The sequence below is a fragment of the Zootoca vivipara genome, chromosome 7 (genome assembly GCF_963506605.1).
Source record: "Zootoca vivipara chromosome 7, rZooViv1.1, whole genome shotgun sequence".
Taxonomy (NCBI): Eukaryota; Metazoa; Chordata; class Lepidosauria; order Squamata; family Lacertidae; genus Zootoca; species Zootoca vivipara.
Window position 1 is genome coordinate 26800468 of NC_083282.1, and position 12131 is coordinate 26812598.

The 12131-nt window shown below is 45.9% G+C and overlaps 1 protein-coding gene across 3 annotated transcripts in view; it reads right to left on the reverse strand.

Annotated features, from left to right (window-relative positions):
• The window catches only part of DNAI3 (dynein axonemal intermediate chain 3), a 37943-nt gene that overhangs the window by 7944 nt on the left and 17868 nt on the right, over window positions 1-12131 (reverse strand). For all 3 annotated transcript variants that reach the window (XM_060276767.1, XM_035121728.2, XM_035121732.2), the window contains exons 8-18: window positions 11679-11795; window positions 10834-11024; window positions 9576-9700; window positions 9366-9455; window positions 8548-8637; window positions 6979-7107; window positions 6117-6190; window positions 2954-3101; window positions 1695-1782; window positions 758-888; window positions 364-427 (exon numbers count right to left, since the gene is read on the reverse strand). In XM_060276767.1, coding sequence (XP_060132750.1) covers window positions 364-427; window positions 758-888; window positions 1695-1782; window positions 2954-3101; window positions 6117-6190; window positions 6979-7107; window positions 8548-8637; window positions 9366-9455; window positions 9576-9700; window positions 10834-11024; window positions 11679-11795 — 1247 coding nt within the window. The remainder of the gene's footprint in view (window positions 1-363; window positions 428-757; window positions 889-1694; window positions 1783-2953; window positions 3102-6116; window positions 6191-6978; window positions 7108-8547; window positions 8638-9365; window positions 9456-9575; window positions 9701-10833; window positions 11025-11678; window positions 11796-12131) is intronic.

Consider the following 12131-nt stretch of genomic DNA (forward strand, 5'->3'; position numbering starts at 1 on the left):
AGCATTGCTTGGCTGGAAAACCACACAGCACAATTTGGAGAATTGTAAAATTTTCAACAGTGGTTTCGTTTTGATTCAACTGTTGCTTTGGAAATGCGAAGATAATTGAATTTATCCCCCATGCCCCATTGCTAGTAGTAGTGTTCTCAGCATTTATTTGCCTTTTCTACCTCTCCCTCTCTCTTTTACTCAGCAACACCTCTCTAATGCCAAACTCATTACTGTACTGTTAAACTCAGTTGAGTAACATTAACACTGACTAAAGAAACTGTTACTTGCAGATTTTTTTTTTCAGACCTGTGTTTTCCTTGGTTTAAAACAAACAAACCACACGAATCCCACCCAGAGAAATTAAAAGCATACCAAGCAGTCTTCCTGAGTCCCCATCTCTCTCCATCTTCCAGTCGGTACAAAGGACTTCACCATCCTGCAATGCCATAAAGTGAAATACTGGTCACAATTTTTAATTTTTTAAAAAACTGAGCTTTGATCTCTTTTGAAGCATACAAAAGTGTTTGCAAAATTGAAACAATTTCCTGCATGATGCCTTGTTTTTAAGATGCGCCGCAAACTGAGAAAATGCAGAAGAAACGTGGGGATGGTTTTGAAGGTGCTTTTTTTAAAATAAATAAATAAGTAAAATACACTTCATGGTGTGGTTATTACTTTTCCTTTAAGTTCAGGCCTTGCATTCTCCCATTGCCTCTTATCTCCCCCCACCGTAAACAACAATTGTACACCCAAACGTCCAACTTACCTCAGTCCCAACAAAAAAGCTGCTGGTGACATTTTCTAGCAACTTCAGAGGTTTCATGGACGTGGCCTGTATCTGGCTATATGGCAGCTTTTCCACAAGTGCCTCCTGTTTGACTTGGGGCTGTGTTTTGTCTTTGGAAGAATGTGGATAAAATCACTATGCAAATCGTATATACAAAAACTCCTGAAACTTTCCACATTCCTACTCACTCACTGCTATCATTTCACGTGTTTTGCATTAAAAACGACAACTACTAAGCACAGCAATCGTTCCCATTACTTAATGCCTTTCGCAGAAGGTGAAATCCCACTCGTGGCAAGCTATGGAAAATCCACATTTCAGAATCGTCATTGTCCTGCAGTTTATTCAGTTAGGAGTTCTCAAGAGAATTGTTATCTAACTCCCTCAATGGGTATGTTTCTCCATGTTTTATGAGAGAAATTGCTGTCAATTTCTCCAGGTTATCTTACGGCGAATAGACATGCCCCGAGGGAAGCATGTATGGCATTTAATGAACGTGCTCTCTCAAACTCCTAGGGACACCCCCCCCCCAATAAAATATTTGAGGGAGCCAGCCTCTTCCCCCTTCCCAGTTGATTAGCATTGCCATTCAAATGGTGTGCGTGCGATGTGTCTTGTGATCAATTATGTGGGGTGGGGCGTACCTGGGCCCCCAATATTGCATTCAAGTTTGCATCCCTGCTCTCCCCCCCCCCTCTCCACTAAAAGTAGATTTAGTAAGCACCCACAATACATGTATAGTGTTGGGCTCAGAGGTTTTGCAAGCAAAAAGCTTAGCTTCCTGTGCACCCCCCCCAAACCCCTCCCCAGAGGGTATGGGGCAACCCTGAATGACGTAGAAACCAGGTGGAGGGAGATGTGCTGGCATTAGTCTATACAGTGCATGTATATATAATGTAAATATATATATACATACCTTGAATTTTGGTATGGTAATGCTCTTCTCTGAAGCTAAGTTTTATAGGGCTGTACTCTGCGCCTGTATCTGTCTTGGGCAGGTTCAGCTGTTTTAAGATAAGCAGAGCATTATCATATAATCCACAAAGAAACTTGAGTTAAAAGTTACATCACTTTCAGGTGTGACCAGACAGAAAGGCAGCTTACACATTGAGTGGTATTGAGATAAGAGGTCAGAAGTATTAAGTTGTGCCACGCAAGCCCTCACCAACCTGGTGCCTGCCAGGCAATTTGGACTACAACTCCCATCAGTCCCTGTGGGGCTTGCTGTCCAAATCATTTTTCCATTCATAAGTTCAGTTTCTTTCCATTTCCACATCAGATTGCATTTTCTTTCTTTTTTTTTAAAAAAGGAAAGTCCTTATGAATACTCATCAGCATTTTACTATGAATTTCTCCCCACAAACACGTTTTCCTATGTCATTTTGCCTAATATACACCTTTTACCAAGCAGGTTTCCCTCCATAATAATGCATTTGTGCCTGCTATTTTTATGAATGCACACTTTATCCTAGGGATGCAAAAATAAAAATAAAAATGTACACATTCCCCAGCTGGAGAATTGCACTGCGAAATTCAGAACTGCGCAAATTTCGAAGGACGGCTGCTTTTCAGTTTGCATTTTCTTTCAGAACGTGTGGATTGGGTAGGGCTTGCTTTTAAATGAATCGTGTTTATCCGCCATCCCTGCTGCAGAGTGGGACAATTTGTACATGCAATTTAAAATGGGTGAAACTCGAAAAATTAGAATAGCGTCGAAAAGTAATGCAACTTATTTTATTATTAATTTTTACAAATGCTTTCTTTTGGAAATTCCACAGTAATAAAACAAATAGTTACAATAATACAAAAATAAACATCGGTATTGCATTTCATTAATTCCATTCCATTTATAATTGACCTGCCTAACGACAAGTAATTACAATTACAACAAATAAAGACTTGACATATCTTGCTCTGCATGTCATGCATCTATCTCATATATTGGTTTCACCTTTTAAGTTGCATTACTGAAATAAATGCACTTTTCGACGATATTCTAATTTTCCGAGTTTCACCTGTAATTCTTTTCCGAAACATAGAGTGCTCAGAGAGAAACCTCACTGCCTTGAGGAGATGAAAGGTACAGTAGAGAAATTAACAATAAAACTATATGCTGTAGCCACATCATCCCTATCAATTCACCTTGGTGGCTCTCCTGAATTCATAGCCCCGTACCTTAATGAGAGGCCTCCAGCAGAGATCCAGGTGTTTGAAGGTAGTAGGCACATCAGGCGGAGCCAAAAGCACTTTCTCATCCTTTTTCTTCTCATTTGAAGGCTGGAGAGCAGGCCTGTGGGCTCGAAGATCCCAAAAATAGATTGTGCTGTGAAGGAATAGACAATGATAGAAAAGTTAGGTTGTAGCTCCAGCCTGCCTCATCCCCTTTCTATGAGATAGCAGTTGTTTAGGAACAGCCGAATACATCAGGTAAGCAGATGTCACAGAAAAAGGAGCCCCTTGGGGTGTCATAAGGATTACAATATGCTACAAATGGAGAGCATTTGGGAGGGTGAAAGGTGAGTCCCTACTGGGGTGCCAATAAGAAACAGGTTTCAAAAAACACAATCATGATGGGAGGTGGTGGTGAAGTAAAATGAGCAGAAACAAGCCCTAAATCCACCGATTAATCTACAATAAAAGGGGAGGATTTTTACTCTTAACCCAGCCCTGAGCAACTTGCGATTACATCCTCCAAACCAAACGCAGCCCATTTTAGCTATCTGATAATCCCCTTTTTGCAGTGTCAGGTAAAGGTAAAGGGACCCCTGACTATTAGGTTCAGACATGACCGACTCTGGGGTTGTGGCGCTCATCTCGCGTTATTGGCCAAGTGAGCTGGTGTACAGCTTCCAGGTCATGTGGCCAGCATGACAAAGCCACTTCTGGCAAACCAGAGCAGCACACGGAAACGTCGTTTACCTTCCCGCTGTATATCTACAGTCGGTATAAGTATGCCTCAGTTTGAGTACCGTGTTTCTCATATTTTAAGGCATCCCCAAAAAATAAGCCATGACAGGATTTCTAAGGGTTGGTGAAAAATAAGACATACCCCGAAAATAAGCACTATCGCAAAGCCCCGACCGAGCGAGAGGCGAAGGCGCGGGACCCAGCAGGAGCTCCCTGCCTGCTTCCCCGAGCCGTAGCGCATCGGGGGACAGAGCCGAAGATCGGCGGGCGCTCCTTGCTGGGCTTGACAAGCCCGGGAAACAGCGCCCGCCGATCTTCGGCCCTGTGCTGTGTGACAGGCGGGGGTGGGGGGGAAGCGGAGATCGTTCTCCGCTCTCCCCCCACCCCCGCCTGTCACCGAAGATTGGCGGGCGCTGTTTGCTGGGCTTGACAAGCCCGGCAAACAGCGCCCGCCGATCTTTGGCCCTGTGCTGTATGACGGGCGGGGGTGGGGGGGAAGCGGAGATCGTGCTCCGCTCTCCCCCCACCCCCGCCTGTCACCGAAGATCGGCGGGCGCTGTTTGCTGGGCTTGAGAAGCCCGGCAAACAGCGCCCGCCGATCTTTGGACCTGTCCTGTGTGACAGGCGGGGGTGGGGGGGAACCGGAGATCGTTCTCCGCTCTCCCCCCACCCCCGCCTGTCACCAAAGATCGGCGGGCGCTCCTTGCTGGGCTTGACAAGCCCGGCAAACAGCGCCCGCCGGTCTTCGGCCCTGTGCTGTGTGACAGGCGGGGGTGGGGGGGAAGCGAAGATCGTTCTCCGCTCTCCCCCCACCCCGCCTGTCACAGAAGATCGGCGGGCGCTGTTTGCTGGGCTTGACAAGCCCGGCAAACAGCGCCCGCCGATCTTCGGACCTGTCCTGTGTGACAGGCGGGGGTGGGGGGGAAGCGGAGATCGTTCTCCGCTCTCCCCCCACCCCCGCCTGTCACCAAAGATCGGCGGGCGCTCCTTGCTGGGCTTGACAAGCCCGGCAAACAGCGCCCGCCGATCTTCGGCCCTGTGCTGTGTGACAGGCGGGGGTGGGGGGGGAAGCGGAGATCGTTCTCCGCTCTCCCCCCACCCCCGCCTGTCACCAAAGATCGGCGGGCGCTGTTTGCTGGGCTTGACAAGCCCGGCAAACAGCGCCCGCCGATCTTCGGACCTGTCCTGTGTGACAGGCGGGGGGGGAAGCGGAGATCGTTCTCCGCTCTCCCCCCACCCCCGCCTGTCACCAAAGATCGGCGGGCGCTCCTTGCTGGGCTTGACAAGCCCGGCAAACAGCGCCCGCCGATCTTCGGACCTGTCCTGTGTGACAGGCGGGGGGGGGGAAGCGGAGATCGTTCTCCGCTCTCCGCCCACCCCCGCCTGTCACCGAAGATCGGCGGGCGCTGTTTGCTGGGCTTGACAAGCCCGGCAAACAGCACCCGCGTGCACTTTATTAAAAAATAAGACATCCCTCAAAAATAAGCCATGTCGTGTTTTTTTGAGGAAAAAATTAATATAAGACATGACTTATAATATGAGAAACACGGTATTTTCAGTTTAAGTACTCCGTGGACCTGTCTGGAATGGATTAATCAACTTTCCATTACTTTCAATGGGAAAGTTAAGTACACTTCAGGTTAAGTACAGACTTCCGGAACCAATTGTGTTTGTCTCTTGATGGGTTTTCCATATGTGACAAGCTGGCTGTGGTTAGCTTGGGTGTATGTCACAAATTCTAACCTTGAGCATGTGGGGGGCAAGGTGATGGAAGTCAGTCTCTGAAGCCTCTCCTATTTAGAGGACTATTCTGAATGCCAGTGTGTGTGTTAGAGAGGTTTTCCTGCTCTTAATCTTCCTTTGCCAACACACTAAATCTAACATCTAGACACTCCACGGCATGTGCAAACTAAATGCTAATGGAGCTGCTGAAGAATACTCTTATGTGAAAATGCTCGTGCAAAAGTAAGTTTTTTTTTAAAAAAAGTTATGCAAGATTCCATAAAGCGAAACCTTGCAGGTAACATTTTTCAACAGCTTAATTGGTAGTATGGGACATCAGGATTTTTCTCTCTCGTCTATTGGTATTAAGTAGTTATTACACGAAACAATGGAAAGAAAAAAGAAAGGGGGAATTGAAGAAAGAGTGAAGACAGTACCTTATCAACCTGCTTCAGAAGTCACAATGTGTTTGAAGACATTGCCAAACCACAGTTTCCTGGTTATGACATCACAGGAAACTGATTTAGGAAATCGGGACATCTTTGCCAAAGCAAGCCACAGGAGAGCAGGAGCAAAGAGGATGGGCAAGGAGGGAGCCTGCAGGCACGCAACTCATTCCTGGTCCAATAAACCATGGTTTAAATGTCAGAGATTGTGACATCTGAATTGGGCCTTGCATAATAAACCTTGAAGAAGAAGAAAGACTTACCAGTCTGGGGAGCAGGTGACAAGCTGTACACAAACTCCGGCTCTGTTTTCAAACATAGTGCCCATTCTGTTGATCTTAGAAATAGCAAGTAAAACAACGTTTATTAGAAACAAAAATACAAAAGGCAGTAGCTATACAAGTGTTTTGGAGTAGGCATGCTCAACAGCAGGGATGGGGAAACTGTGGCCCTCCACCTGTTAAGAACACAATTGTGGCTCTGTGATGGGAATAGGCATCTCCTAACAACTCCATGCACCCCTAACCAACTACAATTCGCAGGATTCTCTGGGGGAGGCCATGAAGGTTTAAATTGGTATGATGCTGCTATAAGTGTATAGAGCAGATGGGGCCTAATTCAAATCTTGCCTCTTTCATAAACATACTAGGGCGCCTAAGTACTGCCCTACCCCCTCAACTGCAGCATGACGATCATTTGGCCTACCTTACAAAGCTGTTGAAAGGGTTGTTGAAATAATGTACATAAAAAGTTGGGAACACTGGGGAATTATCTATAGTCATCATAATGAGGACAGGCTAGAAATTCACAGTCAACATCCACATCACACAACATTTTTCTTAAAGGGCACACACACACAAGTTACAAGCGTATGCACAGTTTTTCATGCAATAATTAAATTTATCTCATTTACCAAAACAAAACAAAGAAGTATGGTGTGAAGCAGCCCTTTGAAATCACATGGGTAATTCATACTGAGCTAAATATGCATGGGTTGCTTAGTGTAGATCACTGTTCCTGTGTTGGTCCCAGACAGTAATACAGAAGTAACAAATAAGGCCTTATTTGTATTTTTCTCTTTTGCATTAACAGTACAGATATGAAATACTTACAACTGACTCTTACCTCAAAAAACTCTGGCAACCACTGTATATCTGTTATTACTGATTTATGGCCATATTCAATGGAAGAGACTGCACAGTATCTCACCAAGTGTGGCTCCTTCCCAACTTGTTGTTCCAGCATGAAACTTGGCTGAAATTGAACACAAATTAGTGTCCACTAATTTCCATACATGACAGAATCATAGAATGTTGGGAGTTGGAAGGGACACGAGGGTCATATGTTATCCAATTCCCTGCATATAATCTAAGCCCCTGCAATGCAGGAATCTTTCACCCAACACAGGGTTTGAACCTGCGGCCCTGAGATTAAGAGCCTCATGCTCTACTGACTGAGATATCATTTGTATCCATTGCATGACCCAGCTCTTTCTAGTTTTTCCATGCTTTCTTGGTGGGCATTGCTTCTTGCATCCACTTGCCATTCCTGTTTGTATTGTGAATAATTTTGAATACATCCTGGGGTGGGGGGAGGAAACGGTCAAGAATTCATTGATACAACCTGACCTATCTAGCTAGCCCATATTCTAGGGATTGAGTCAAAAATAATAATACTCTTGCGTTGTATGAGTGAGCACCTGGGTCTCCCTTTGTTTTTCAGGGGCAACTAAAAACACAAAGCCACAGTTTCCTTTCACACCTGAACAAGAAGAAGAAGAAGAAGAGTTTTGACTTTATATCCCACCTTTCACTCCCCTTAAGGAGTCTCAAAGTGGCTAACAATCTCCTTTCCCTTCCTCCCCCACAACAAACACTCTGTGAGGTGAGTGAGGCTGAAAGACTTCAGAGAAGTGTGACTAGCCCAAGGTCACCCAACAGCTGCATGTGGAGGAGCGGGGAAGCGAACCCAGTTCACCAGATAACGAGTCCGCCACTCTTAACCACTACACCACACTAGTCCCTTTTAGATCCCTTGAAAGGATAGTTACAAATTTTGAGCTCTTGTTTCTTCAATAAACTAGAATAAATGATGCAATGTGTACATTCTCAGGCCTATGGTACATTGCTCCACATAGAAGTGGGGAGCAACTGCATGCAATACAGTAAACAAATGCAATGTAGGAACTGGGTAATCACTTTCCCTTGTTGTCACAAAAATGGAAATTGCTAATGGCTGTAGCTTTGGGGTGCCTTGCAGAAGCATCTTGCTGGGAGGAGGGAGCAGAGCAGAACTGTTACACTAGCTTCCTAGCAGGTGGACTGCTGTTGCTTAAAGGAGAGAGGAAAGGGAAGGGAATGTGGTGGCGGGGAAGTCAGTGTGACATGAGCACACCAAAACAGCCCATCTCATGCTCCTCCTGGGGCATTTGCAGCATGCTAGCTTCTCTCCCGCCACCTCCTCCCCCCTTCTGGCAAGCCACAGCGACCCACCTGCCAGAAAGCGAGCATGGTGGATCTGCCCCACTTCCAGCCCCTTATCCCTATGTTACACTTGTGTGCACACAAACAAGTGCTCTGGAAAGCCTGCAACTTCATTCCTGCACAGAAGAAAATGTGAAGCAACTTTCTCAGTGGTTCCTTGAGGAATTCATGATACGGAACGTTAAAAGCAGAATCTTTAAAAAGTACCAACCATGTTAACTGTGGTATTCTTGCTCCCGCCTGTACCAGACTTAGCATTTCGTAACCTTTCTTCATACGCTGAAATGTCCCACAGTACAACCTGGAATGGGAGGGCGGAGAGGGGAAATGACACGTTAGAAGGCAGATTGTCCTGTTTTAATGGACACTTTAATGTGCCACGTGATGGAAGGATAGAATATGCCTCTACAGAATATGCAGAGAGGGCCAGCTGAGCTCACAGGGAGAAGAAATCTGTTTTGTACTAATAGAAAGGGAACCATTTTTATGGTGGTTTTTTTGTTGTTGTTTTTATAAAAAAGTCCCATACAATGGCATGGGGATTCCAGGTGTACTTCAATAAACCCTGAATTATCTAAATGAGGGTGTGATGCAACATCTAGGGAAGCCTCAAAGTAATCATGTAGGCAATGTTAGCATTCTGAGCAGGGGTTGCCAATGCGGCGCCCCCAGGCACCCTTGGGCCCACAGAGGTCTTCCCTGGCACCCATAGGATCCCACTCCTGTGCTGAAATTAGGCTTGAAGGAAGCATTCTGCTGCCACCAAAAGAATAGGCTGCAGTGTGTGCTTGGTTGTGGCGTGTATGTGATGCCCTGGCATTTTCTCCAGTTTGCAAATGTGATCACAGACCCCAAAAAAGGCTGGCAACCTCCGATTTCGAGGGTTAGATGAGAATGACCAGACCCTGCATGGGCCTTAGCCCTTGCTGGTCCCCCAAACATATGCAAAACTGCTGGAGCAACTTATTCCGCAATATCGATGTATGTTGCAAATGCAAACAGGTAGCTGAAAAATAATGGAATCCTAACCTGTCCATTAATGCAGCCTCCTGCAATGATGTTGGGATTGCTTGGGGAGAACTGAAAGCAGTAGATATCTTCAGGGCACTCCAGCATCAGCTAGAAAACATAAATATCCACATGGGGAGGGAGAAATAGATCAGATCTGAGGACAGTCTTATGCTGAAATTATTGGTCCTGTTCTTTAAACACCTCAGAAAAATCCAAGCCCTCCTTTACCTGGGGGTGAATTGGGTCTGCAAAACTCCAAAAGAGAATTGGTGCTTTCCACAAGAGCAGTCGACCAGAGTTGTTCACCCGCTCCTCGTAAGACAGTCGCTCCGTTACCGCTACTGCGATGATCCCTGATTGAAGACAAATGTAATTTCACCTTTTGCAAGGGTAAAACTCCGTTTAAAGTGGTCCATGTCCACACTCGGCCATGCTGTCAGAAATTTGCGCCAAGAATTGTCCTGGGGTGTTTCAGAAGAGGTACAAATCCCAAAAGCTAATCATCACCATCACTTCTCGATGGCAGTGAATTCCACAAGCATTACGTGAAGAGATGTTTTTCTTTTGGCTGTCCTCAGCCTTTTACTAAGCAAGTTTCTGGGCCACCTAACACGATGGTGGGGGTGGCAGTGAAGAAACAACTCTCTTATCTGCTCTGCCCACGTTCTTCTAGTCATTTACAGGCGCTGCTTTATATTCTGCCTCCTAAGTGGAGCTCAGGGTTCTAGCCTGCCTGCAGCAGGAGTCTTAAAGTAGCATGGGTTGCCTGTGCCCGGGGCCGTGTGGAAGGCGGGTTGTGAGGGAGGGAAACGGATGCAAGTATGCATGCAAATTCAACAGCCTAACAGTGTCTGCATCACCCAAGAGATTGCAGCCTCGGGGATAAGAAGAGGAAGTTGTTCCATTGTTTGGAGAGCTCACTTCCTGGTTTGCATGGAGAAGCCGTTTTCAATGGAAGCCCACATCTGTATTGAGGCAGTGCCGGGTGTTGAAATTTTGCGCCGCTAACAATTTTGGGCCTGGGGCAACCACCCCGTGGGCCCCCCATGCTACGTCACTGGTGTTAACATCCAACTTGACTCTTAAGAGTAATGAAGCAGAAGGAGACTGCAGCAATAACACCGTTTCACTTTCATTTCTGCTACAGCTTGCCTAGCGTGAGGTAACCCAAGTTTCCTAAAACAGGGGTAGCCAGTCTGGTGCAGTCCAGATATGTTGGGTTCCAACTCTCAGCATCCTTAGCCATTGACTGCTGGCTGGGGCTTATGGGAAAGTTGAGGTCCTACAGGATCTGAAGGGCACCACTTTGACTACCCTCGCGCTAGCACGCTACAAAAGATTTCCTCGTCTCATTTTCCTTCGTGCTGCTGATTTGTTCAGGGAAAGGGCCAGTGGAACGCGCAGTGTGGCTAATCTTTAAACCCAAGACTTCAGGACAACCCTCACAAAGTTTCTGCCCGCAAACCGAACGCTCCGCAAACTTTACCATAAATGGTTGGGTGCCAGCAGACGCAGCTCACGGTCCTGTCCTTGAGGTAATGCAGGTCTGTGAATGACTGGTACTCCTTGAGGGAAACGTCGGACTTGCCCGCAAAACCACTTTCGTCTTCCGCAAGGGCTTTCCAGTCGTCAAAAAAGGCATTCAGGATCTCGTTCTGCTGCAGTGCTATTTCTACTCTGGAACGGGGACATGTTTTGTTTTCTTTTTAATAATAAAAAAAAATTCAGATACTGCATCTCAAATTGTTATATAGCATAGATTTGTTATTTCAGGGAGGATGCACTTTTACTTTTAAAAAATAGTGTCACTAGCACTAAAGCAACATGTGCCATGGCTTCTTTATTTGATACTGTAGACCAGTGTTTCCCAAACTTGGGTCTCCAGCTGTTTTCGGACTGCAATTCTCATCTGGTCTTGCTAGCTAGGGATGATGGGAGCTGTGGTCCAAAAAAGCTGGAGACCTACCGGTAAGTTTGGGAAACATTGCTCCAGACCTATTATACAGATCTTAGGCACACGTTTGAAAGGAAGACATTTTCCACATGATACCAGGAGCTGCTCAAGATGCTGGAGATAAAAAATATGTCCAAGTGCTTTATAGAATGGGCATGTGTCCTCCTTTACAGAGGACAGTTCTCTGTTTGAAGGTCTGTCTGGTTTAAAGATTAAGAACCCTAAGGAGGGAAAGCAGAAGTCTTCGAGATCAACAGTATTATATATAATTTCTTGGGCTGAGTATTCCTTAAGTGACCCTATCCTCATACTTTATGACTGCAAGAAATCTTGTCTATGTCTCCATACAGAACTTGCAGTGGACCTTGATACTTCACCTTAAAGCCACAGAGACAATGAAGTCTTTCAGGTCTTCCGATGACAAATACTTCTCTTTTTCTTCCTCTGAAAAGTCCCTTGGGTAATACTGCGTTGTTGCGTTTTTGGGGTAGGTCCTATGGTGAGTGAAAACACACTGTTAAGAAAAAAAAATGGGAGGGAAAAGGAAAATCCACAACAATGAAGGCAGAATTGATGAAACTTCACACAGTGCTTCCTCCTTTAGCCAGATTTGTGTATGCCACTTATTTCCCAGCGTTCCCGCATTCCTGCTGCACGGCACCATCTGTTACTGATGGGAGATGAGAAAGCACACAGGTAAGTCTGGCTAAACCAGCTGTGGTCAGCCTCTCTGACCTGTAGGGCTAACTAGGCCTACACTTGAATATAAGACATCATTTGTGGGGCAGGCAAAGTCATACTTGGACCTGTCAAACCTGGCCCACCGGTGG